The sequence below is a fragment of the Diadema antillarum genome, unplaced genomic scaffold (genome assembly GCF_040938485.1).
Source record: "Diadema antillarum isolate AM-2024a unplaced genomic scaffold, OU_Dant_1.0 scf00000099, whole genome shotgun sequence".
Lineage (NCBI taxonomy): Eukaryota > Metazoa > Echinodermata > Echinoidea > Diadematoida > Diadematidae > Diadema > Diadema antillarum.
Genome location: NW_027270988.1, coordinates 2,103,802 through 2,127,346, shown reverse-complemented (window position 1 = coordinate 2,127,346; position 23,545 = coordinate 2,103,802). Strand labels below are relative to the sequence as shown.

Sequence of the window (23,545 nt, the reverse complement as noted above, 5' to 3'; positions counted from 1 at the left end):
CACGCTTTTATTGCTCTAAAATCCTTGCTCCTAAACAAAGTAGAGTGTTCGATTGAAGCGATAGGTTATCAGATCTCCGTCTCTCGCAAAATTGAATCTCCACTTCGCAAATTTGGAGCGCTTTCTATAAATTTGAATTTAAATTTTTTTTTCTGCATGAGTTGGCTTATTCGACTGATTTTAAATGGATTGAACCACAAAACGGTAACAGCGTGTGGCTAAAATCATTGTAACTCAATTGATCGCGAAATCACTTTGACTTACGAAAGAAATGAACTGAGAACCCAAGACTTCTAAACATATGAATAATGTACAGAGCGACTATAGCCGAAAATTAGCATATTATGAAGAATTCATACAAAAAATACAACAAAAAGTAAAGAAAGACTAAACAGTCGAAATCACCATTGTCGGTATCGTCGTAATTATGGGATATGATTTTATTTTGACTGCTTCTTTGATAAGCATCAGATACTGAACATCATAATTCTTATTAACAATTTCTATTCTATATAGGAATGTTTTTGTATCAACATGCCTGTCTATTCATGGAGGTACAATGTAACCTGAAACCGTCGCCACTTTGTTGCGTAAATTACATATTTCCTTTGTATGTTTTCCTGGCATTAAAGGAGAGTGGCTTTTTCAAACCGTCCACCATTGTTTTTTATTTGTTTGCTTGTTTGTGTGTGTGTGTTTCTTCATGTTCTTTTTCCTGGGGGAGGGGTGTAGCTATAGTTTCTTATCACACACGGATTTTCAAAACAGATAATGTAAAGCTGATAAGCTCATTAAAAGGATGCATTGTATAATGCATTGTATTGCTTTCTTCTGGTTATCAATGTCTCTGGTCACTATCTCTACACTGCTTTCCCTTTGAAAACCCTTAAAAACGCCAAAACTATAGGAAAAGAAATGGAGGCTTGTTAGGAGATGTGCGGTCAAAGTTGAGAGCTTGAATTGAAAAAAAAAAATAAGCGAAAGATCCAACTGAGATTACTTTCACAAAATATAAAATAAACTATGAACACAATGAATGATTTTCGGAAAGAAACACCAAGATTCTTCAACTGGCATTTTTCCTGTATAAAGTCTGTCTGTGAAAAGTTAGCTTATTTCGATATTATTATACACGTGCACATTGTATTAGCTATGTAGAATCCTCATTGACTGCTTTCGGAAAGCGATGTTTTTGTTTTCGTTTGTTTGTCTTGGTCCATAACAGTGGTACAAATGCACCCTTATAAGGACCATTCGCGGTGGTATAGGAAACAACACGGGGACGAGTATATCGATGGATTTATTTTATCGTTCAGGGTAAATCCTACTGTGATTAATTGTTATAAATATGCAAATATTAATGCGAATTCGTGCATTCATGACTTGGTTTTAAAAAATAGGTGAATGACAACTTACTAGATAGGGTGTTGATGAGCGCACACGACGGAGCTCGGGTTACCTCATGGCGGTGCCTTCTTATAAAACGTTCGGTAGTGATGTAGCCTAATGAGTGCTCATGTGATTTATATACAACCATGTCGCGTGCGCTGTTAATTACTGCTTTCTCCATCTCAAGATTGTAATCTATTACAACATAATCTATTACATCATGTGCTAACATGACTACTACGTGGCACTCGATGACTGTGCAATATTATCTCACAGTTATGCTTGCCACTCAGGATTAGTTAGTGTGTTCGAAAGCAATGGCATCCAAATTCACATGTCCGTCATAGCAGACTTGTCTCACACGCACACTGATAGATGCATGTCATCGTCAGTGGTACTTCTGTAGAAGCGACTTTTTCGGGTACTGGACCACTTGTAGCGACCTCTATACCTCCAACGGTTAGACCAGTAATCAGACGGGTACTGGGTGCCAATGTAGGATGATCCTGCCAAAAAGCCGTCGCCATTTTTATCGTTTCCCCAGGCTGGGTGTAGAGGAAACAGAACAGAAAAGAAAAATAGGTGTCATTTTCTTTTTCAGGAAAACTTTACCGTAGTTCCCTTATATAATGAAAGCAATTAAAATAAAATATCCACATGTAAACACTTTTGCCTCATGCGAGACACGGCATTCTTTTAGTTCAGGTTAGTGTACAAGTGAGGGAGTGGCATAGTGCGAGTGTATAATAGGCATTGTCAGTTCTAATTAATCTTTCACGTAATTCTGTTATGATGAGTTTAAAAAAAAATAATTTGAAGCATGTAGGTCCTATAACTCCCCCCCCCCCCAGTTCAAATATTTGTACCTAATTTCATAATCATTTTGGAGGACCCAAATCTTATAAATGTCAGTATAAGGGTGTCTAACGCAGTACAACGAGAAAAGCAAAAAATAAAAAGCAAACAAAAATAAGATAAAATAGAATAACAAATAATCAAAAATGAAAACAAAATGAAAACAAGCAAACGAATGATAAAAAATACATACATAAGTCAATAACAAAGGTGGAAGAAGGACTTCTAATTTTATATACCGGTTTCATACAGAGAGTCCAGAGAGACACTGTGACTGTCTGGTGGATAAGAACATCTCCACTCGCCCGTCGGACCACGATCCGACTCGACCCACGACGTGCGATTCGACGGCCAACAACACGTGCAGTCGAACCAGATCTTCGTTCTGGTCGGGCTTAGTCCACACTCGTCTTCCATCGCATCGAGTAGCGAGAAGATGTAGGATTGGTTGTAGGGAAGAGGCAAGCTGCCTCCCTGGGACCGGCATGCGGCTTTTGCTTCCCAGAAAGTCATAGAGCGGCACTGTACAAAGGGGACCGCTAGATGACGACATGCCATTAAAGCGGTGCATGGATTTTGTATTAAAAAAAAATAATAACAAAATGCCGAATTGCAGTGGAGATGTTGTTATACATGGGCATGGAGAACGGTTGCATTATTGTCTTCATACAAAGTCACGCATACCACTTGGGTAATGTACACTCACTCAAATTGCAGAGACTGTAAGTATTCTCTCTCTTGTTATCAACAGTATACTATACTATGGTCAAAAACATGTATACAGGCCTATATAATTATAAACTACAGTATAAGGTCTTTTATTCATGATGTACTCAAGTAATTAAAGAATAAAATAATGATAAAAATAACAACGGAATATGCGTATTTCCTTTTCTGTAACAACAAACCGTTACTGCTGATAATCGTTAAAAAAATATTTTAAAATCAAGTAGAAGAAATAACCATTGCATCAAGCTGCAGTTCTACTGTCTCCTGCAGTACGGAAAGTCATTTGTTTTTTGTGCCGAACTCAGAAAATCAATTTCTGTCGGTCGTGGGGCATGAAACCTTTGCTGCCTTTACATCGTAACAGCATGAAATATTATTGGGTTTGGAACCGAAGAGCAGCAAACTCTGTAATTCAATTCCAGAATCTGCCTCATAAATCATGAAATGGAAGAAGGGAGAGAGGAGAACAAGGCATATTTTTTTCCCCGGAACCAACGGAATTAATTACAAGCAGCTGCTTTAAAAATGCCTACACAGAGTAGGAATACAATACTGAATAGAATTCTGAAATCAGATATCAATTAACCGCTTTACTGAGTAGATGCAGTAATGTAACGTTGCTACGCTGCTAATCATGACATCAAATTTGACGGAAATAATAACAAAGTCAAACTAATACAAAAAAGTACACTGTATGCCTCCTTTGTCAGTTATTAATGAAGTAGAGTATAAAAATGATAATAAATTGTGCGTATGGAACCAGCTCAAACACACAAGTACAAAAGTGTCGAAAAGGGTTTCTGATGATACACTGAGGACAACACTGCCCTACTTTGGCAAAAGGAAACAAGTGACATACCATCCAAATTTGCGTTATTGATGTTTTCATAATTCACATAATGAGCTCTTCTTCCAGGCCAAATTTCATGCAGAAACGCTCCTCCTACTATTAAGAGATATGTTAGATAAGACATCATAATAGTCCAGTGACGTCAGTGTAAATGACAGACACGTTTTGCTCTTTTACGAGAAATGTCACTTTTGTCACTTGCTTCCTTTTGCCAAAGTAGGGCAGAACACTTTTCGAGCAGGGCATGATAAAATCATCATGTCATATCACCATAAAGTTTACTTCTGTTAAGATGACATCCGTTTTATTCTTTAACCCTTCGAGCACTATGAGAGCCGATTGGCACAGAATCTATTGTACACACTGTCAGGAGGTCCTGGCAGAGAAAGCTGACCTTCGAACATTGTCTAATAAAATGGTGGTAGCCATTCAGGATTATACTAGGGATGTAAGAAGGAAGCGAAAGAGTAACAAAATATTTTAATAATACTACTACTACTACTACTACTACTAATAATAATAATGATAATAACGGCAATAGTCGCATTACTTGTAGTAGTAGTAATCATAATGATGCATATGTATGTATGTATAGATAGATACAGTATATCCCCGTAAATTACAAACGGACTTTCGCATTGATAACTGCCAACGTGATTTAACTGTCCAGATGTCAGAGTCTTAAGACATAACATCTTAGTTAGGTCTTATTTTGCAGAAAACTCCGTTCAATTTGTTTAAGTGGTCATGTAAAGAGAAATGTGGATTGTTGTGAAACGTCATGGATCTGATTCTTCCTATATAGTTCAGCAGTTGGATGCTCTTGGAACTGCATATTAATGTGTGAACACAATGGACAGAACTTCGAGGGAAGGTATTCCTGACATAATCTACAAAACTCCTCATTTCTCTGCGTGATCACTGAAGCAAATCGGATGGGATTTTCTGTTAGATGTGACCAATGATTTTTAGTTTCATACCCTGAAATTGTATTCGGATTGATTCATGAATTTTAGAATTATCATTGCGGAGGTTCCCGTTGTATTTCATTTTATTATATTTTTTTTTCGGGGGGAGGGGGGACATATGGTACATATAATCCTAATCCTATATATATATATATATATATATATATATATATATATATATATATATATATATATTGGTTTTCTTACATCTGGGTAAACAGACAACATGCCGTTGAAAGCTACGACCGGCGAAGACTGGAGCGATTTGGTGCGGGAAGGTCCACAGGGAATTGTCGTTGGGTCTTCCTGCGTTCCGGCAAGGATTCTCGCAGTCAAAATCGAGGGGGTCGGAGGTAACCCTCAAACCTTTCAAAGTTCTTCTTTTACCTTCGGTCGGTAGCGTGGCGAAGGTCGTGACTTTTTTTTAAGTGCAAAGGAAACGAAAATAATCATATTATCACTTAATTATGTGACAGGGAAACAAAGGAAATGACACTGGTTTGTTATTGATATTTTGATTTGAACATTTTGCATAAAACACACAGACTCACAAAGTAATTCTGATGATAAGCTCGTGCTGACAAAAAGTTTTGCGATTTAGAGAATATGATTTCATCGGATGGATTTTAAATCTTATTTGCCATTAAAACGTAAAGTAGGGATTACATTGCTACATCATTGCCAATATTTGGTCACAAACAGGATACAAATATGAAAGCATAATGGAAATTTTTAGCGTAAAGAGAATAATAAATAACACACACAGACACACAGACACACACAAACGTACACACTAAAACAGATTGGTTAAAAAATCAACCAATCTCATTGGTTAACCCGATATTGGTTGTTTCAGCCATTACATTGGTTATAAACTAACCAATTCGTTGGTCAACCAGTAACAAATGTAATCGGTTAGGCTAGCTAGGGCCTGCAACCAATCCACATTGGTTGCCGCGCTCACAGTCATGCAGTAATCTTATTTCTTTATTATTATTATTATTATTAGTTGTAAGCGACATTTTCTGTTGTTTTGCAGAGTTTGTTTTAAATAGTTTAACCAAATAAGGCCGGTTTATGCATCTCACAGTAAAAAAAAAAAAAAAATCTCAGTAAGTTTTGTATAACACTTTGTCTCGCGGGAAGTGAGGAAGTGGGTCACTGGACCCACGCGGTCGGCCATTCCTGAATAACCTATACGAGCGCGATATCAAAAGATGCTTTATACTTGACCTACTTCGATTTTCTTACAGAAAATTGTAAGAAAGTTGTGAAAATAAGACGCTACTATTCAAAAATGGTTAAACATATCAACTTTATAATTGGAACTTAATTCATTCATACGAGAATTTAGTGCAGATCGATAATGAGACAATGCATTAGTTACATATTATGCATGATTGCATTGACAAAATACAATTATAGGCCGAAAATGAAATGAAATGAATAAAATGAACTTGTGTATGTGTGTGTGTGTGTGTGTGTGTGTGTGCGCGCGCGCAATTGTGTGCGGGAATAAAGGGCTTTTTTTCAGTTTGAACATAATTTCTGTTGGTTCTTATATCGATCATGCATCTCCATTACGAGACCATGTCAAAATAACAAAATGTGATTCCAGTTGGAGCTTGATTGTTGTCGGTCTTTTTTTATTATATCAATCATGCATTTTTATTTAGAGAGTCTATGTACAAAATAACTTAAACATCAATTATGAAAGCCTGTATTTTTTCAACTTTCATGTTTCCATATGACATGAATTTTGCTTGTCTAAATATGTGTGTTTTGGTCATGAAGACGTCTTTAAGACGTCATAAAGTCGTCAAAAGTAGACATACGTTTTGCTTCTATATCGATCATGAATATTCATGAGAGATGATCTGATATGAAAAGCTAGTGGCAAAAAGTAAATACATTAATATATAAGGTATTCATATTGAAAAATTGTATACTTTATTGTGATATTCATTATTCAAATTTCAACTTGTGTTTCAGGAAATATTTTCATATTTCAGCTGGCGTGATAAGAATGGAATATAGTTCAGTAACCATGCCTTCAATCATTACAATTTTTCGTGGGTATATAAACCATGGGTTGCATTGGAATTGTAGTTAGGAATAGGACATTCTAGAGTACCAGGTTGTGTAGGATAGGTCATTTATATTCAATACGTCATCGTTGGTTATGCATTATAGTCTAGCTAAAGAGTACGATATGGAATTATAGCCGTAAATATGACGTGTGACATTCACCAGTCGTATCTTTTTATTCATGAAATGTGGTTAAATCCCAACCAATATCACTGGTCCCTTCAACCAATGTGGATTGGTTGCATCATATATATAGCCCATACTAGATTAGCCCATCTATGGGTAAACTATTAAACCAATCCATGTTGGTTAAATGTGCAACCAATGTACATTGGTTGATATTTGAACCAAACGAGATTGGTTACTGTAACCAAGAGATTGGCTGGACACATATCTACCAACGAGATTGGTTCCTCCAACCAATCTGTTTTTAGAGTGGCATACACATATCTATAAAAATATTCAATATAGTATACTCAAACCACTTCATGAGGCATACATATGCAACTTGTATGAAGAGAACTAATTATGCATATATACATGCTAGAATATCGTAAATCCTATAATCTATAAATTTGGCACTGTCTTACTATATTATGTTCTGAAGTTTCTGATCATTTACCAATATTTTCAATTTGTGAATGGAAATTGGGTCGTAATAGATTACGTGATAAAATATGGTATTATGAAGAGTCAAAACGTAATGTGGAGTTATTGAAACAAAATCTATTTTTAGAGGAATGGACAGATATTGATAGTATTAATAATGCTAATTTGGCATATAAATGTTTTGTTTGTTTGTTTGTTTGCTTTTATTTCTGCATTCAATCAGATGCAATTTGAATGCAAACTTCAAAAAGTACAAAGACAAAGAATAACAAGTGCAGTGAAATAAATCGATAACAGTACATAAATAGATTCACATAGGTGATTGCATTGAGCAATGTAGATACACAGAAACATAAAATAAAATATACAGTATTTTTCAGTAAACAACAGAGATAATTGAATGCAGGAGACCACCATCATAAGCGATTAAGCTTGAAATGGATGGAGGCCTCATAAAATGACTATCCAACGACATAACTCTCTTGGAGGAAGGTGATCAGGTGAGTGCAGTGCAGTTGCAGGTGAGAGTGCAAGATGCAGTTGTAGGAAGAAAATTGAAATTGACAATAAGATGACAATCTATACTATAAATATTTGTTAGCTCAATTGGTTTGGAGAATATAATTGTATCAAATATCGTTTAAGTGAAGCTTTCAAAGAATAAATACTTGAACAAGACTTTATATTATCCGGGAGATTATTCCAAATATCCGGACCCGAATGTCTTATAGATTTGTGTGTCACTAATAATTTGGGATTCAAAAGGTGGAAATTTCTACATATACGAGTAGGGTACGAATGGACAGAAGTATTAAACCTAAACATGTTATCAAACGATGATGGAAGTTGATGATGTATATATTTAAACATAGTTACTGCTACTTGAATAATATTCAAATCAAAAACCTTCAATGTTTTAAGCTCATGAAATAAAGAATCAGTATGAGCCAGAAAATGCGATCCTGTACAAATACGTATAACTTTCTTTTGTAATCTAAATATAGAATTTATTTTGGTAGAGCCGCAAGTACCCCATACAACATTGCAATAACTTATATATGGGAGAATTAAGGAATTATATAATAGAAATAAAGTTGAACGAGGAAGAAAGAACTTCAGCTTGGAAATTATCCCTATATTTCTAGAAATACACGTTGTAACATAATGTAAATGCTCATTCCAAGTCAAACTTTCATCTATATATACTCCTAGAAATTTTGAATTCATTTTCTTTTCTAATGGGATATCATCAATGTTAATATGTATCAACGTATCTTCATTATGAGAATGAAGTTTGAAATGAATAAAATGAGTCTTTTTTATATTCAAAGAAAGTTTATTAGACTTAAACCAATTTGATACTTTACTAATTTCAATATTTAAAGTGTCATTTAAAATCTTAAGATCTTTATGAGAATAAAATATATTCGTATCATCAGCAAATAGAACAAAAGAGAGAAGAGAGGATGTATTTATGATATCATTAACATAAAGAAGGAATAATAATGATAAATAATGATAAATTGTTGTATTATTATGAAAAAAAATATTCCTTTATGTAGAATAAAAAGTAACCGAAGTAAACCAAGAAATCCTTGGATTACAAAAGGTATTTTGAAATCTATAAACACTCGTAATTTTTTGTATAAGTTACATATTCGTAACCCAACTGAATTTAATTTGATTATGTATAAAGTTTATCGAAATAAATTGAGAAAATTGATTCGTTTATCCCGTAGATTATATTTTTTTGATAGAATGAAAAAGGTTTCTTCGAATATCAATGCAACATGGAAAATCATCAAAGAGGTCCTAGGGAAAAAGCCTGATTCTCCGCCAACGGATGATACCACATTAAACGGCATTAAAATAAATGATCCCAATATGTATGCTAATTCATTTAACTCATTTTTCGTTAACATCGGTCCGGAACTTGCTACTAAAATTAACAATACTTATGCTCATTTTACACATTATCTTTTTGACCAAAATCAAGAGTCTATTTATTTTAATCCAACAAGTCCCAGTGAAATCATTAGTATCACTAAATCTTTAAATAGCTCTAAATCTTGTGGTTTTGATAAAATAAGTATGATGTTATTGAAAGAAATAGTTTATCCACTTGCAGAATCGTTAAGCCATATATTTAATCTTTCTTTATCACAAGGTATTTTTCCTGATCTGCTGAAATTAGCGAAAGTTAATCCTGTTCATAAAAAAGATGATCCTCATGAAATTAGTAATTATCACCCTATTTCTTTGTTGCCTAGTATATCCAAAATTTCAGAAATATTGTTTATAATAGACTTTTTAAATTCATTAATAAGTATGATTTACTTATTCCCAATCAATATGGTTTCAGAAAAAATTATTCAACTGATTTAGCACTAATACAAATTTACGATAAAATTACGAGTGCTTTTGCAAACAAAGAACATGTTGCAGGTATATTTTGTGATTTGAGTAAGGCATTCGATACTCTTGACCATTCTATTTTACTCTCCAAACTTAGTCATTATGGTATTCGAGGACAAGTACTTTTATGGCTTAAAGATTATCTAACTAATAGAAGAAAATATGTTACTTTTAATGGTTGTGAATCTGACCCCCTTTTAATTACATGTGGTGTTCGTCAAGGCTCAATTCTGGGCCCACTATTATTCCTTCTTTATGTCAATGATATCATTAATACACCCTCTATTCTCTCTTTTGTTCTATTTGCTGATGATAATAATATATTTTATTCTCATAAAGATCTTAAGATTTTAAATGATACTTTAAATATTGAAACTAGTAAAGTATCAAATTGGTTTAAGTCTAATAAACTTTCTTTGATAATAAAAAAGACTCACTTCATCTATTTCAAACTTCATTCTCATAATGAAGATACGCTGATACATATTAACATTGATGATATCCCATTAGAAAAGAAAACGAATTCAAAATTTCTGGGAGTATATATAGATGAAAGTTTGACTTGGAATGAGCATTTGCATTATGTTGCAACGTGTATTTCTAGAAATATAGGGATAATTTCCAAGCTGAAGTTCTTTCTTCCTCGTTCAACTTTATTTCTATTATATAATTCCCTAATTCTCCCATATATAAGTTATTGCAATGTTGTATGGGGTACTTGCGGCTCTACCAAAATAAATTCTAAATACAAATTACAAAAGAAAGTTATACGTATTTGTACAGGATCGCATTTTCTGGCTCATACTGATTCTTTATTTCATGAGCTTAAAACATTGAAGGTTTTTGATTTGAATATTATTCAAGTAGCAGTAATTATGTTTAAATATATATATGATCAACTTCCATCATCGTTTGATAACATGTTTAGTTTCAATACTTCTGTCCATTCGTACCCTACTCGTATATGTAGAAATTTCCACCTTTTGAATCCCAAATTATTAGTGACACATAAATCTATAAGACATTCGGGTCCGGACATTTGGAATAATCTCCCGGATAATATAAAGTCCTGTTCAAGTATCTATTCTTTGAAAGCTTCACTAAAATGATATTTGATACAATTATATTCTCCAAATCAATTGAGCTAACAAATATTTATAGTAAATGATTGTCAATCTCTATTTTCTTCCTTCAACTACATCTTGCACTCTCACCTGCAACTGCACTGCACTCACCTGATCACCTTCCTCCAAGAGAGTTATGTTGTTGGATAGTCATTTTATGAGGCCTCCATCCATTTCAAGCTTAATCACTTATGATGGTGGTCTCCTGCATTCAATGATCTCTGTTGTTTACTGAAAAATACTATACATCTTATTTTATGTTTCTGTGTATCTACATTGCTCAATGCAATCGCCTATGTGTATCTATTTAGGCCTATGTACTGTTATCGATTTATTTCACTGCACTTGTTATTCTTTGTCTTTGTATTTTTTGAAGTTTGTATTCAAATTGCATCTGATTGAATGCAGAAATAAAAGCAAGCAAACAAACAAACTATGTTCACGAACGTGGAAATGTAACAAGGCCAACCTCTAAAAGAAGAGCACAGCTTAGGAGTTGAGACCCAATGAAGTAGTAAATAGAAAAAAATACACTACATTTATTGAAGTGAAAACGGTTACAATTCGTTATTCAGAAGGTTCGTCAATCCGAAAATGGAATAAAGGAAGTTATTGCGAGTGCACTTCGTGAAAACGACACCAACGAGTCATACAGCCCACGAGTAGTATAGCCCATGAGTTCAATGTCAAACTCGTGGGCTGTATGACTCGTGGGTATCGATATACGGGGTCTTCCCGCAAGAGGTAACAAATTCGTTATTTCCAAGTTTTGTTAATAAGCACCCTCTTCCCATCATGGGGTTAACGGTGAACCTTCGGAATTAGAACCCATTTCCATTTTCTGAATACTATTCTGTTTAAATGTTCAGATCAATGAACGTCTAGGTAAGAGAAATTTGCGTTTCGGAATAGCAACCCCGATTTCATTTTCAGACTAAAGGAACTTTCTGAATAATTACTCCTTATAGACATTCTGCCTCGAAATACTTACTGATGAATAAGATCATACAGATAGTTGTCCAGAATCGTCTTCTCCATGATCGAACAACGGCAAAATTCTCCCGAAGTGTATCCATCTTGAGAGAAAATTACTCTGATTTCCAGAAAACGACAGCTGCTTGGACATCTTATACCGCAGAAGCGACTGATTTAGGCCCTTTGAAGAGAGCCCCTCCGACGGCTATCGACGAAGAGGACAAGATTTGTTGCCTTTAGATGGAAACGTCACGTCTGAAAATACACGATTTTCTATCTCCGCGCTTAATAAGAAGAACCTCTGTAATATAAAACGTGACCGGCAGCCACCGCCAAAAAGGTTAATTGTTGCCATCGCTGGTTATCAAGCTTGGCGCTGCAATGTGCTTTGTGTCTCGTAATTAATATTACACATCATGAGTCTTTGATACATACAAAGGAGGTAATGTAATATTTATGGTTCATATTTTCTGTGCCACTGACAATTGCATCTCTTTATGTATTAAAATGAAAACTGATTGATATGACAGAAAAAATCAACTGCGTTTGAATGTCAAAATGTAAGTGTATCTGTGTTGTGTTCGTTTGTAGGTCCTACACGTGTATCGTAATAAGATCAGCTCTTTGTATAACTGATTTTTGTTGGAGGCAGGGGGGGGGGGGAGGTTTGACGTGGGGTGGGTTGTTTTTTTTTGTGACGGAGTTTTATGGAGATAAGTGGTGAGTATAGGTGTATGATTAAAAAAGGGGCTGTTGGACACCTTAAGCTTTGAATTTCATATTTTCAAATCACATGCATCATGAGCAGGAAGCAATATTTGTGAAACAATGTGATCTCATATAGATAAGAATAGTTTAACCTGGCGGCCAATTTGCTTACACGAGCATTTTGTACGAGTTTTACATGACTACCTGGTGTGTACTGTGTCCTGTATTATTGTTCTGTAGACCCTAAAAGACATGTCCGTTTATGAGAATAATTGTAGCATATGATAAATTGTAAGTACTGGAATATTTCATAGGGATGAGTAAGTTTGTTGTTGTTGTTTTATTTGAAGAGCTAGCCATGGTATGTACAATGCTTTGCACGACCAAGCTACATGATTTGCCTCTTAGATGATAACTTTCTACGAATTAGAAAACCTGGTACATACAGTACTGAAAAAAACATAGCAGATGTAAATGCATCGAGAAGGATTAATCCAGAAGGATTACTAGTTACTGATAGTACGTCTATTGCTGCTGGACTAGCGGGATAATTTTGTGAGGTGATTGTAGGCCTTACACACTTTTTAGATGCTTTTAATTGTTCTTTATAGTTTATTTTCTTCATGCTTTGCGTTTGTTTCGTTAAGGTTTTTTATCACTCTTTCGAGCGCATTTGAAGAGAAAAGCTGGTGGAATATTTGCACTTTCTACAACAGATACTGGCAGTCTTTAAAGTTTACGAAATAGTAGCCGTCCTCGCAATGCACAATCACTATAATCCACAGTGGGGGTGCCATGCACGGTCCAGGGCAGCTAGGAGAAGACGAGCTTTTCTTTTCATGCAATATAACCATTGGCGCTGGAAGGGGGAGGGGACAGAGGGGGCATTTGCCCCCCCCCCATTAACATATATATATATATATATATATATATATATATATACATTATATATGTTTATGTTCATGGGCGGCAAAAGAGTTTTTCGTGTGTTTAATTGTCAAATTCATAAATGAAAAAAAAAAAACAGCATTCCCTCGCTCTGCCCGTATTAAGTAAAATTAATGGTTTTCATAATTAGTTATGATCATAGTCCTTCGCAGTGAATTTTTACTTTGTTAATTCCCTAGAAATTTGTCATATGAATGTGCCCCCGTCCAGATTTGGCCCCTCCCCCCCCAAAAAAAAAACAACAACAACAACAAACAAAAACAAAAACAAAACAAAAACAAACCAAGTGTTCCGGCGCGCTTGCACGTCCGTAGTGTTCTTCGCTTGATTCACGTAGTTACTCAAAATTTTTGTGTGACTTTTACAGAATTACAGGACTGGTGAGAGTTACATTCCTTATTATGTTAGATAAAAACTGCAAATTAATGTCGCTATATCGCATGGTCCTCCCAATAGGTCTGTAGGTCTACGTCTTGATAATCTGATCCGACAGATTCACATGATTTAAAAAAAAAGAATGATACGTTTGAAAATTTTACATAAAATAACCTCAAATGCGTTGAACGTTTACATTCTTTGAACTAGGTTTCATTTAGAACCCTTCATAAGACATTGTTTCAGAGAGCAAGTATTTGGGAATTTGAGCACTTTCACTTGACCTTTAACCCTTGCCCTTTGACTCCTATGATCTACACCTTCACGTGACTGCCATACTTGTAAAGGCAATCTCGCCCACTGCACTGTACAGTTGGTATGTGCATCGTTTGCAAGGGGCACTGCAGGTCGTCAGGTATAGCCTATTGTCAAGGCCCTCTCGCTGCCAGATGAAGACAGCCCAGCTGAGTAGGGTTCTCTCGGCTGGGCAAGCTTCGCTCGCCCGTTACAGCGAGATGGCCTTGACAAAAGGCTAGTCGTCGGGCGGATCGGAAGGGACAGAGAAAATACAGCAATCCTGTACAGTGCGAAAGTTCACTTGTGGTATGTATAAGAACGACAAAATCACGATGTGTTTTAAAGATGTATCTTTGTATACTGTATACACGTCTAGCTACATAGTACTCGGGTACAGAACCTTCGGAGTTCAAGTGGATGTGACAGTATATGACTAGACTTGGCAGTCTGTTCTCTTCATGCTCTAGATCGCATCCACCTCCAGCTCTTTCCAATCTGACCTCGCTCCATTGTTGTCTCCGTACCTGAACCTCCAGGAATATTCAGCATTGGTCTGTGAAGAATTTGGTAACCATTTTTTTTATTTTAGGCTGAGGAATATGGCAGAAGTTTATGGTAATAGCCTGCACCATGTCTAAAAATAGACCTCAAAGGATATGTCAAATGTTATTGTATCACATGCATGTTGTATGTGAACACTGTAGTGTCTTATGCACGTCCTGCATAATATATTTTATTATGCAGCGCAGCCGCGCGGATGAACGACCACCGTACCAGAGTAGCCGTCCAATAGCCTGGTTGCCACTAGACTGAAAGATCAGTCATGTGTATGAGTATCTTTGGAGACATAATGTTCTGCCTTGGTTCCATGCAGACTGCATCTGGCTTCACGGAATCCCTCCCCTATCGAGAACTATTAATATTACTCCTGAGAGACGAATTTTCCTGTCTAGTTGAAGGAACAGATAGTAGGGGTAGATGATAATCTTGTATTATGTGCAGAGAGTGTTTAATGTATATGGCAAAGATATAAGACATATCATTATAGATGGAGAGGTAGATAAGAATTTTGTGTCGCGTACAGAAACTGTACAGATGACAATTTGATGCAGGTAGATAGATAGACAGACAGACAGGCAAACAGACAGACAGATAGACAGACAGATAGATAGATAGATAGATAGAAATGTAGGTGTAAAGGGCTGTACCGGGTTTTTGGGATAGGTAGATGGCTTATGGCCCTGAAATGTTTTTTCCAATTATTTCCTTTGTTTTTATGTGACAAAGGCATAAAACAATACATAATAGAGATAATTGAAAACAATAGTATTTTCCAAAACTTGCCATTCTATTTTGTGTCATTTTGATTCCTTCACCCAAATAAGTTATATCTTTTATCACATTATCAATTTGCAAATTTAAAATTCTAATATTATGGAAATGTGAAACGGGATAACTATTCATGTAACTACTAGTATCCCAAACAATACATTACAGGTCTCATAATGTATTTCTTAATGTTGTTTTGAATACCACCCCCATGCGGTGACCTTGAGAAATTCTAATCATAACAAATAATGAGCTTCAACTTGCACTTCATTTGTGACAAATATGAAAATGATTGATCCATAATTAAACGTACACTTGAGATAAAGAGATAATACAGAAAAATAGTGTTTTTAGCATATTTCCTGTGCATTTCTTTAAATTTTAGTAAAAGCTCCCTCTATTGGTGACCTTGAGAAAAGTCAAATGTGCATTCATGTAGAGTGTGAAATGCTCTACCCATGTGCCAAATATCACGATAAAACATCAAACAATAACAAAGTTATATGGAGGCACAATATGCCTCCCCCCCCCCCCCCTTGGGCTGTTCAGGACTGATGTATTCCATGATACAGTCAGTCCTGTGTTGGGAAAATTACAAGAATACAAGTTCTATAGATTGAATTAATTGTAGAGTTATAAAACATAACAAGTGACTAGAGTATCTTTTATACTAAAAAGAAAAAAATCTTAATGATGCGAAGTTTTTATGACTATTTTGGAATTTATTCCACAGCTTAGGGCCCACGTAAGTGATGGTTTGTTGAAAGAAAAATGTTTCATGTCCTGAAATGTGCGTCAGATCATGCAACCTTGTATTGTGCCTCTGAAATTATAATATGCTTGAAATTTGAAGATAAATTTCCATTTATGTTTGTAAAGATTTATCATATTGTTAGAGCACATTAACATCTAACAACTTGTAACTCACGATATGGTATCAGCATGAGCACTATAATGTCACCCAGATAAGATCCTGATAATGTTTTTTTTTTTCTTCTGCTGATACAATGTACAGGCAGTTTCTGTAAGCTTGACAGGTATGTACAGCCCCATATTTCATAACAATATGATAATTATGGTGAGACAAAAGCAACACTATATTAATCTGGAGTACAGGAAGAAAAGTGTATCAGAGAAAAGAGATGCTCTGATAGTGTGTTGTCAAGGAGGACTGATGCGGGCCTGCCGCCTGTCATGCATCTCACACATTTCTCACACTCTCATGTTAACATACCACCCCTCCCCCAGTTGCAAGCCCCTTTGCATTTCTCAAATGCTGTTAACTCATCCATTTTTTTTAACATCAAAGTTTCATGCATTTTTTGTAATATATTGTAAGTTTTGTTATCATTGAATTTGTGAAACAACAAACAGGTGTTATTGGAAATAGAATTTAATTTCAATTGAATTGAATTGAATTGAATTGAATTGAATTGAATTGAATTGAATTGAATTGAACTGAATTGAACTGAATTGAATTGAATGTTGGCAGCCCCTCTGATGTCTGCTACAGCAGTGAGAACAGATCTTTCTAGCTTTATAACCCATTAGTCACTGAAACCGCATGTTTTTTTACTCTCTAGAATGCCCAAAACTTCCCTTCCGTTAAAAAAAAAAGCAGATTATTTTTTTGTTTTGATATATCATAATAACGTAATTTGGAAAAGCTCAAGGGTCAACAAAAGTATGTCAGAATTACCTCTGTGACACACTACTCTCCTGGTGAAGTCTTATTAGGCTTTCAAATAACTTACAATATACAAACATAAACAGGCAGTGTTTTTTTAACCCATTCCATACTAAATTCTGAAATCCCCATACACTTAATACACAGGCCACGAGGTTCCCGTATTGAACGGGTTAACCTTATTGAAAGAAAGTTGTGTAGGTGAGGGCAATATTGCTGTACCTTCCGGGGAACCTTAATAACATTATCTGCAGATTATCATTTGCTAAAGGGTTAATTGATTGATCAATTGACTTTGTACGTTTGATTGTTTCTTGCTTCAGCAGATCTCATCATGGCTGAGTCAAGGGCTAAGGAAGAAACGAGCGAGGCGTTCGCAGACAGGTTCAGCACCATTCTAACACACGGCTTTGTGGCACTCGCTGTGTCCCTTGGGGTTGAGACTGGCATCTTTGATGCCTTGGTACACTTGAAAGACCAAGAGAGCACAGCACAGGAGATTGCCAATGCAGCAGGACTCAAGGAGCGGTATGGATATCTGATTGGTTGTGTTTTAAAATAAACCCTGGCCATCGCTGGCAAACACTATGTGTTCTAATTCAATCTGAGCGTGAAGTACTACAAAGTTTGATGAAATCATTAATGTCTGTGACGTTGAAAATAATCTATACTTTAAATGGCGTTTTTCATATATTAGACCCTGCATCACAAAACTGTCAAAAAGCAATCAGAATGATGTCTTTCAACTTCTTTTTGTTTAAAGTTTGGGTTGAATTCTGAAAGACCGAATTTTTGGCTTTGAATTGATAAACCAATCAAATTGGTAGATCCTAAGCCACTAGAAATGAATGATGGAAAAGCAAACATTGGAGTTCTACTTTTGAAGAAAATTAGACTTTGAAGTTAAATGTCTATTCAAGACACTTTTTCTTCTTTGTAATGAATTATGTGGAACGACAACGGGATGTCAACGCAGTAGCAACTCGGAAAGGATTATCAGATAAACTGATAATTCTGCACACAGTCTCTTTTAAAAGTATTTGATTCATATCAAATTATTTTGCTTACTTATCATGCTTACTATGTTGTTGCTTAATATTTCTCAACCATTATGCTTGTACTCTGTAATTGCATTTCTCTATTGCAATATGTTACGACCCAAATCACACTGAGAATGCTTGCACAAAAGACCCAGTAAGCTAATGTTCAGGCAGTTTATTAAATACTTTGTGCACAGACTTGTAAATCAGTTTAATTATTACACAATTACTTATGCATCAATACAATGACAATGTAATCACTTACGTGTGTAACAACCAAATGTACAATCACAAGGTCCATGTAATCCCCTGAAATTGGCCGAGGATGATGTTCGATGCACAGATGAATGCTCCTCGATGAACCGATGAATGACTCCTCCGATAAAAATCAATGGGCACAGGTTACTGTAATCCAAAATACACAGACACACATTTAACCATTCAATACATGATTTACTGTATCTACCCGTTTGTACACATTTATGACAACTTGTGACATACATCGTATTAATTGTAAAGAATTCCAGCTCGATAGACCTTTTCTGATCCCTCACATGCTGTATATGTATATGTATATATATATATATATATATATATATATATACATAATATATATTGTGACGAACTCGCCTTCTCGTCGTGAATTAAGAGAGTGTATTTGACTGTCTGTACAAATGTCTCCGCGAGCCGTGTCAGGATGGCCGAGTAGGCGGGGTTCGTTTTGTTGCAGTTTACAATGATCCCTTTAAATCATTAAAACTACCAGTCTGTGTCTACCATGTAATATGTTGTGTCAGAAGCAGCTCACCAACACAAGCGGCACACATACAAAGTTCAGCATCACTTAGATAATGTCACTTCCAAACGTCAGTTGTAGATGGTGTTAAATTGGTACGTCTAGTTTGTTACCAACTTTTACTACCAACTCTTGCTACCAAGTTCTGCTACCAAGTTTTGTTACCAACTCTGCTACCGACTTTTGCTACCAACTCAGTCACGCTAACGTGGAACACCTTTCACAACCATATGGTGGCACAGGTGTCGTTGATGGCACGGGGTAAAGTGCTGGTATCGCACCGTTACCAACTTCCTCAGGCGACGACTGGAACTTGGATTGGGCACGGACTATGCGACAAGTCACATTACCATTATACCCGAAATCCAATGACGACGACTGGAACTTGGATTGGGCACGGACTATGCGACAAGTCACATTACCAATATACCCGAAATCAAATGACTTGCTAGTTGGTCTTCTCAGGAACATGTACCTCTACTCTCCAAGCTGTTGTATCGTGGTAGAACACTCAAGAAGACACAGTGAAGTCAGCATTACAGGAACACATGTACAGTTTATTACATGTAGAAGCAAACAATAACAACACATTGAAAATGTATCATACACGGGCTACTTGTTGCGGACTATGTCACACAACGGCCACTTTATATGCCTCTCCTCCTATCGCGGAGTAAGGAGGCAATCCCGCACGGCCGTGAGCGACGCGGAAAATACTCGCAGTCGTACTTCAAATTATTTACAATGTTGGCGTGGTTATTAAATTCGTACAACAATTATACATTTTAGCAGTATCTCTTGTACATGGTTACTATAATTCGGCATGTATCATCGGTCTAAACCGGAGTTGGTATTAAAATAATCCAAACTTGCCCATGACAAACAAGTAACCATATATCTAATAATAAATGTTTAAACTCATAATGATGCACTACCACCTTGAAACGTTTGTCCAACGTTTCGATATTGTGCCCCTTTCTATGTTATAGACACTATCGATCATAAAAATACTAATCGAACAGTAAAATCGAATCGGTTCCACCGAATTTCGTTACATGGCTTCCCTCCCCATGCAGGCTTCGTCCCTGGAGCCGAAACACATAGAGAGCAAAAAATGACAACAAAAATGTACTACAGTACTGCAAACATTTCTGTACGCTTGTTCTGTACAAAACTACGTACAGATTATAACAACGTTATTAGACAACTACAGTCTTTAGTTCAAAGCTGTCCAACTGTCACAGACTAATAATTGTTCGTCGCAAACTCATCTTTTAAGAGTTCAACAGTCTCTTCGTTTGATTTTCTGACTTGGCTGCTCCCTTGCAGCAGACAGGTCGACACGAGGAATGTCACATTTCACCCTTGCATGGTGTGCCAGAATGAAGCCGATGTATGACGAGAGGAACGGGCGTGCCTCAAAGGTGAGCGGCTCCTCGATCGGGGTAGATAATCAGGTGGCCTTCCCGGTGACCGAGAATAGCGTGCAGGTGAGGAAGAGTCGTCACACCGGCGATGTCCACTAGGTAGCTTTCCCGCAACCACTGGTGCTGTCGCGCTGACGCTGACACGTGTCCCTGCTCGGCCTGTAGAGAACACCTCTGAGTCGTCTCTCAGAAGCTGGTATGCCGATGAATTGCTTTCTGGGGGAGTTTCTGTCAAACTGCATTGACAGAAGTCCACCAGATGTGGCGGCACACAATTCTGAGTTATACCTTCGTCGAGAGGCGTGGTCTCTGTGTCGTCCTCAGCAAGGCTGGTAAGGTTGGCTGGCGCTGTCCCTTTTACCAACGTCGGTGCTGTCGTTGCTGCACATATCTGTCTCTCATTGTTTATACATGGGAGAGATACCCATGGAGTATGCAGCTGCATGTTCTCGAAATCTAGCGTGGTGTCCAGACCAATCAAGAGATCCAGACCAAGGATGCCCTCAGCTCTTATGTCAGCTACTACCAAGTCGACATAGCACAAGCAGGAGCCAAGCTGAAGTTCCATGGTTGCATGTCCCTTTGTTTTCAACCGAGATCCATCTGCTTGACGAACGATGCTTGTCACTGGTTCAAGTGGTGGCTTTCGTTCAGGTCTCATTCGCAGGTACATTCCTTCTGAGACATATGACTGCGATGCACCACTGTCTACCAGAAACATCACCTCCTGCCCATTCACGTTCAAATTCACGTACAGTCCTTTCTGGAACGTGGATGACAGAAGTGAAGCTGCGGAACTAGGTAGTGACGGTTGAGATGTCTCTGGTTCGGGTGCCTTTCTGGCTGGTGTGCACCCGTCGTCTGGAGGATTCGTACCCTCCTTGGCTGTGTCCTCCTTGTTGTCAGAAGGCTGACTGTCCTCCTTCTGTTCGCTTTTAGGAAGTGTCTCAGTCTTTGATGCCAAGTCGTTTCTCGGCACTGGCGCTGGTTGTTCCTTCTCCCTCTTCATGATGAGATCGCTGACTGCTTCGATCATGAGAGTGGTGTTATTTTCACACACCCCCATGGATTTGTCAGCAGTGCCTTCTTCCTTCACAGCCACTACGTTATCTTCCTTCTGTGACAGCAAGACACGGTTATACTGTCGACGGTCGCTCTCCATCCGCAGGAATGCTTCTGTGTTGAGAGCAGCTTGGATTGCCTCGTCGAGCGTACGAGGCTGAGCCCGGAAAAGGCCGATTCGGATATCCCGGTCAACTATAGCATCGAGAAAGTGACCTCGAGCCAATTTATCTTGGCCCGCTTCCTCGAATTCAGGATATGCCATGGCGGTAAGCTCGCGAATGCTCTGTCCTAGCTCCTGCAAACTTTCCTTCGGTCTGCGTCGCCTGGTACGCAGTTCAGCCAGGAATACTTCTGAATGCGAAACAGGTCCAAAGCGGTGCTTCAGGCGGTTCGCGAGTTCTTGGTACGTCAACTGACGTCCCGTCTGCTGTGCTAGTACTTTGACAGCAGCTCCTTTCAAGCTGGCAGCCAAATATTGAAGAGCTTCCACTTCCGTCCAGCGGTTAACTCCAGCGCAAGCTTCGAAATGACAAAGATAGTCCAGCACAGGTCCTTTGCCATCATATCTGTCTGGTATGACAGCCGGTTTGCTGGTTCCGTTGGTCTGAACATCATAATGACGTCTCTGGTCCCAGAGCTCTGTTCGACGTCGCTGGTTCGGGCCAAACTGGTGTGGCATTACATCTGGTTGTCCTCCAAATGTAACAGGCTGGTCACTTGTACGAGATGAATGCGACTGCTGAATTGGAGTTTGATGCTGCTGAGGTAGTAGCTTTGCCGATGGCGGAGCTGACAACTCCACCTCTCTATTCGCATCTCCAAACAGCTGAGGTGACACCACTGGTGAGGGTGGCAGTGACGACTGGTTAGGGCGCCCTCCAAGTGTCATCGGTGAGCAGCGTAAGTTAGAAACCGAAGTTGGTGCTACTTCAGTTTGTTTGCGCACCGACTCTGACACCTGAGCAATTAAGTCGTCGATTTCGCTGATCTTGCTCTCCAGCAAAAGTGACAACTCCAACAATGGCGTTTCGCGTGCCATAGTGAAAACACAGTTAACTACATTTATTCATACAAAAGTTACAAATAGGGATCCCACTCCTGACACCATGTGTGACGAACTCGCCTTCTCGTCGTGAATTAAGAGAGTGTATTTGACTGTCTGTACAAATGTCTCCGCGAGCCGTGTCAGGATGGCCGAGTAGGCGGGGTTCGTTTTGTTGCAGTTTACAATGATCCCTTTAAATCATTAAAACTACCAGTCTGTGTCTACCATGTAATATGTTGTGTCAGAAGCAGCTCACCAACACAAGCGGCACACATACAAAGTTCAGCATCACTTAGATAATGTCACTTCCAAACGTCAGTTGTAGATGGTGTTAAATTGGTACGTCTAGTTTGTTACCAACTTTTACTACCAACTCTTGCTACCAAGTTCTGCTACCAAGTTTTGTTACCAACTCTGCTACCGACTTTTGCTACCAACTCAGTCACGCTAACGTGGAACACCTTTCACAACCATATGGTGGCACAGGTGTCGTTGATGGCACGGGGTAAAGTGCTGGTATCGCACCGTTACCAACTTCCTCAGGCGACGACTGGAACTTGGATTGGGCACGGACTATGCGACAAGTCACATTACCATTATACCCGAAATCCAATGACGACGACTGGAACTTGGATTGGGCACGGACTATGCGACAAGTCACATTACCAATATACCCGAAATCCAATGACTTGCTAGTTGGTCTTCTCAGGAACATGTACCTCTACTCTCCAAGCTGTTGTATCGTGGTAGAACACTCAAGAAGACACAGTGAAGTCAGCATTACAGGAACACATGTACAGTTTATTACATGTAGAAGCAAACAATA

The 23,545-nt window shown here is 37.7% G+C and overlaps 1 protein-coding gene across 1 annotated transcript in view; it reads left to right on the top strand.

Annotated features, from left to right (window-relative positions):
- Nucleotides 1–5,017: 5,017 nt before the first annotated feature.
- The window catches only part of LOC139718778 (cholesterol oxidase-like), a 62,661-nt gene continuing 44,133 nt past the window's right edge, over nt 5,018–23,545 (top strand). Inside the window, exons 1-4 of the mRNA XM_071630242.1 lie at nt 5,018–5,144; nt 17,673–17,874; nt 20,564–20,606; nt 21,070–21,170. Coding sequence (XP_071486343.1) covers nt 5,018–5,144; nt 17,673–17,874; nt 20,564–20,606; nt 21,070–21,170 — 473 coding nt within the window. The remainder of the gene's footprint in view (nt 5,145–17,672; nt 17,875–20,563; nt 20,607–21,069; nt 21,171–23,545) is intronic.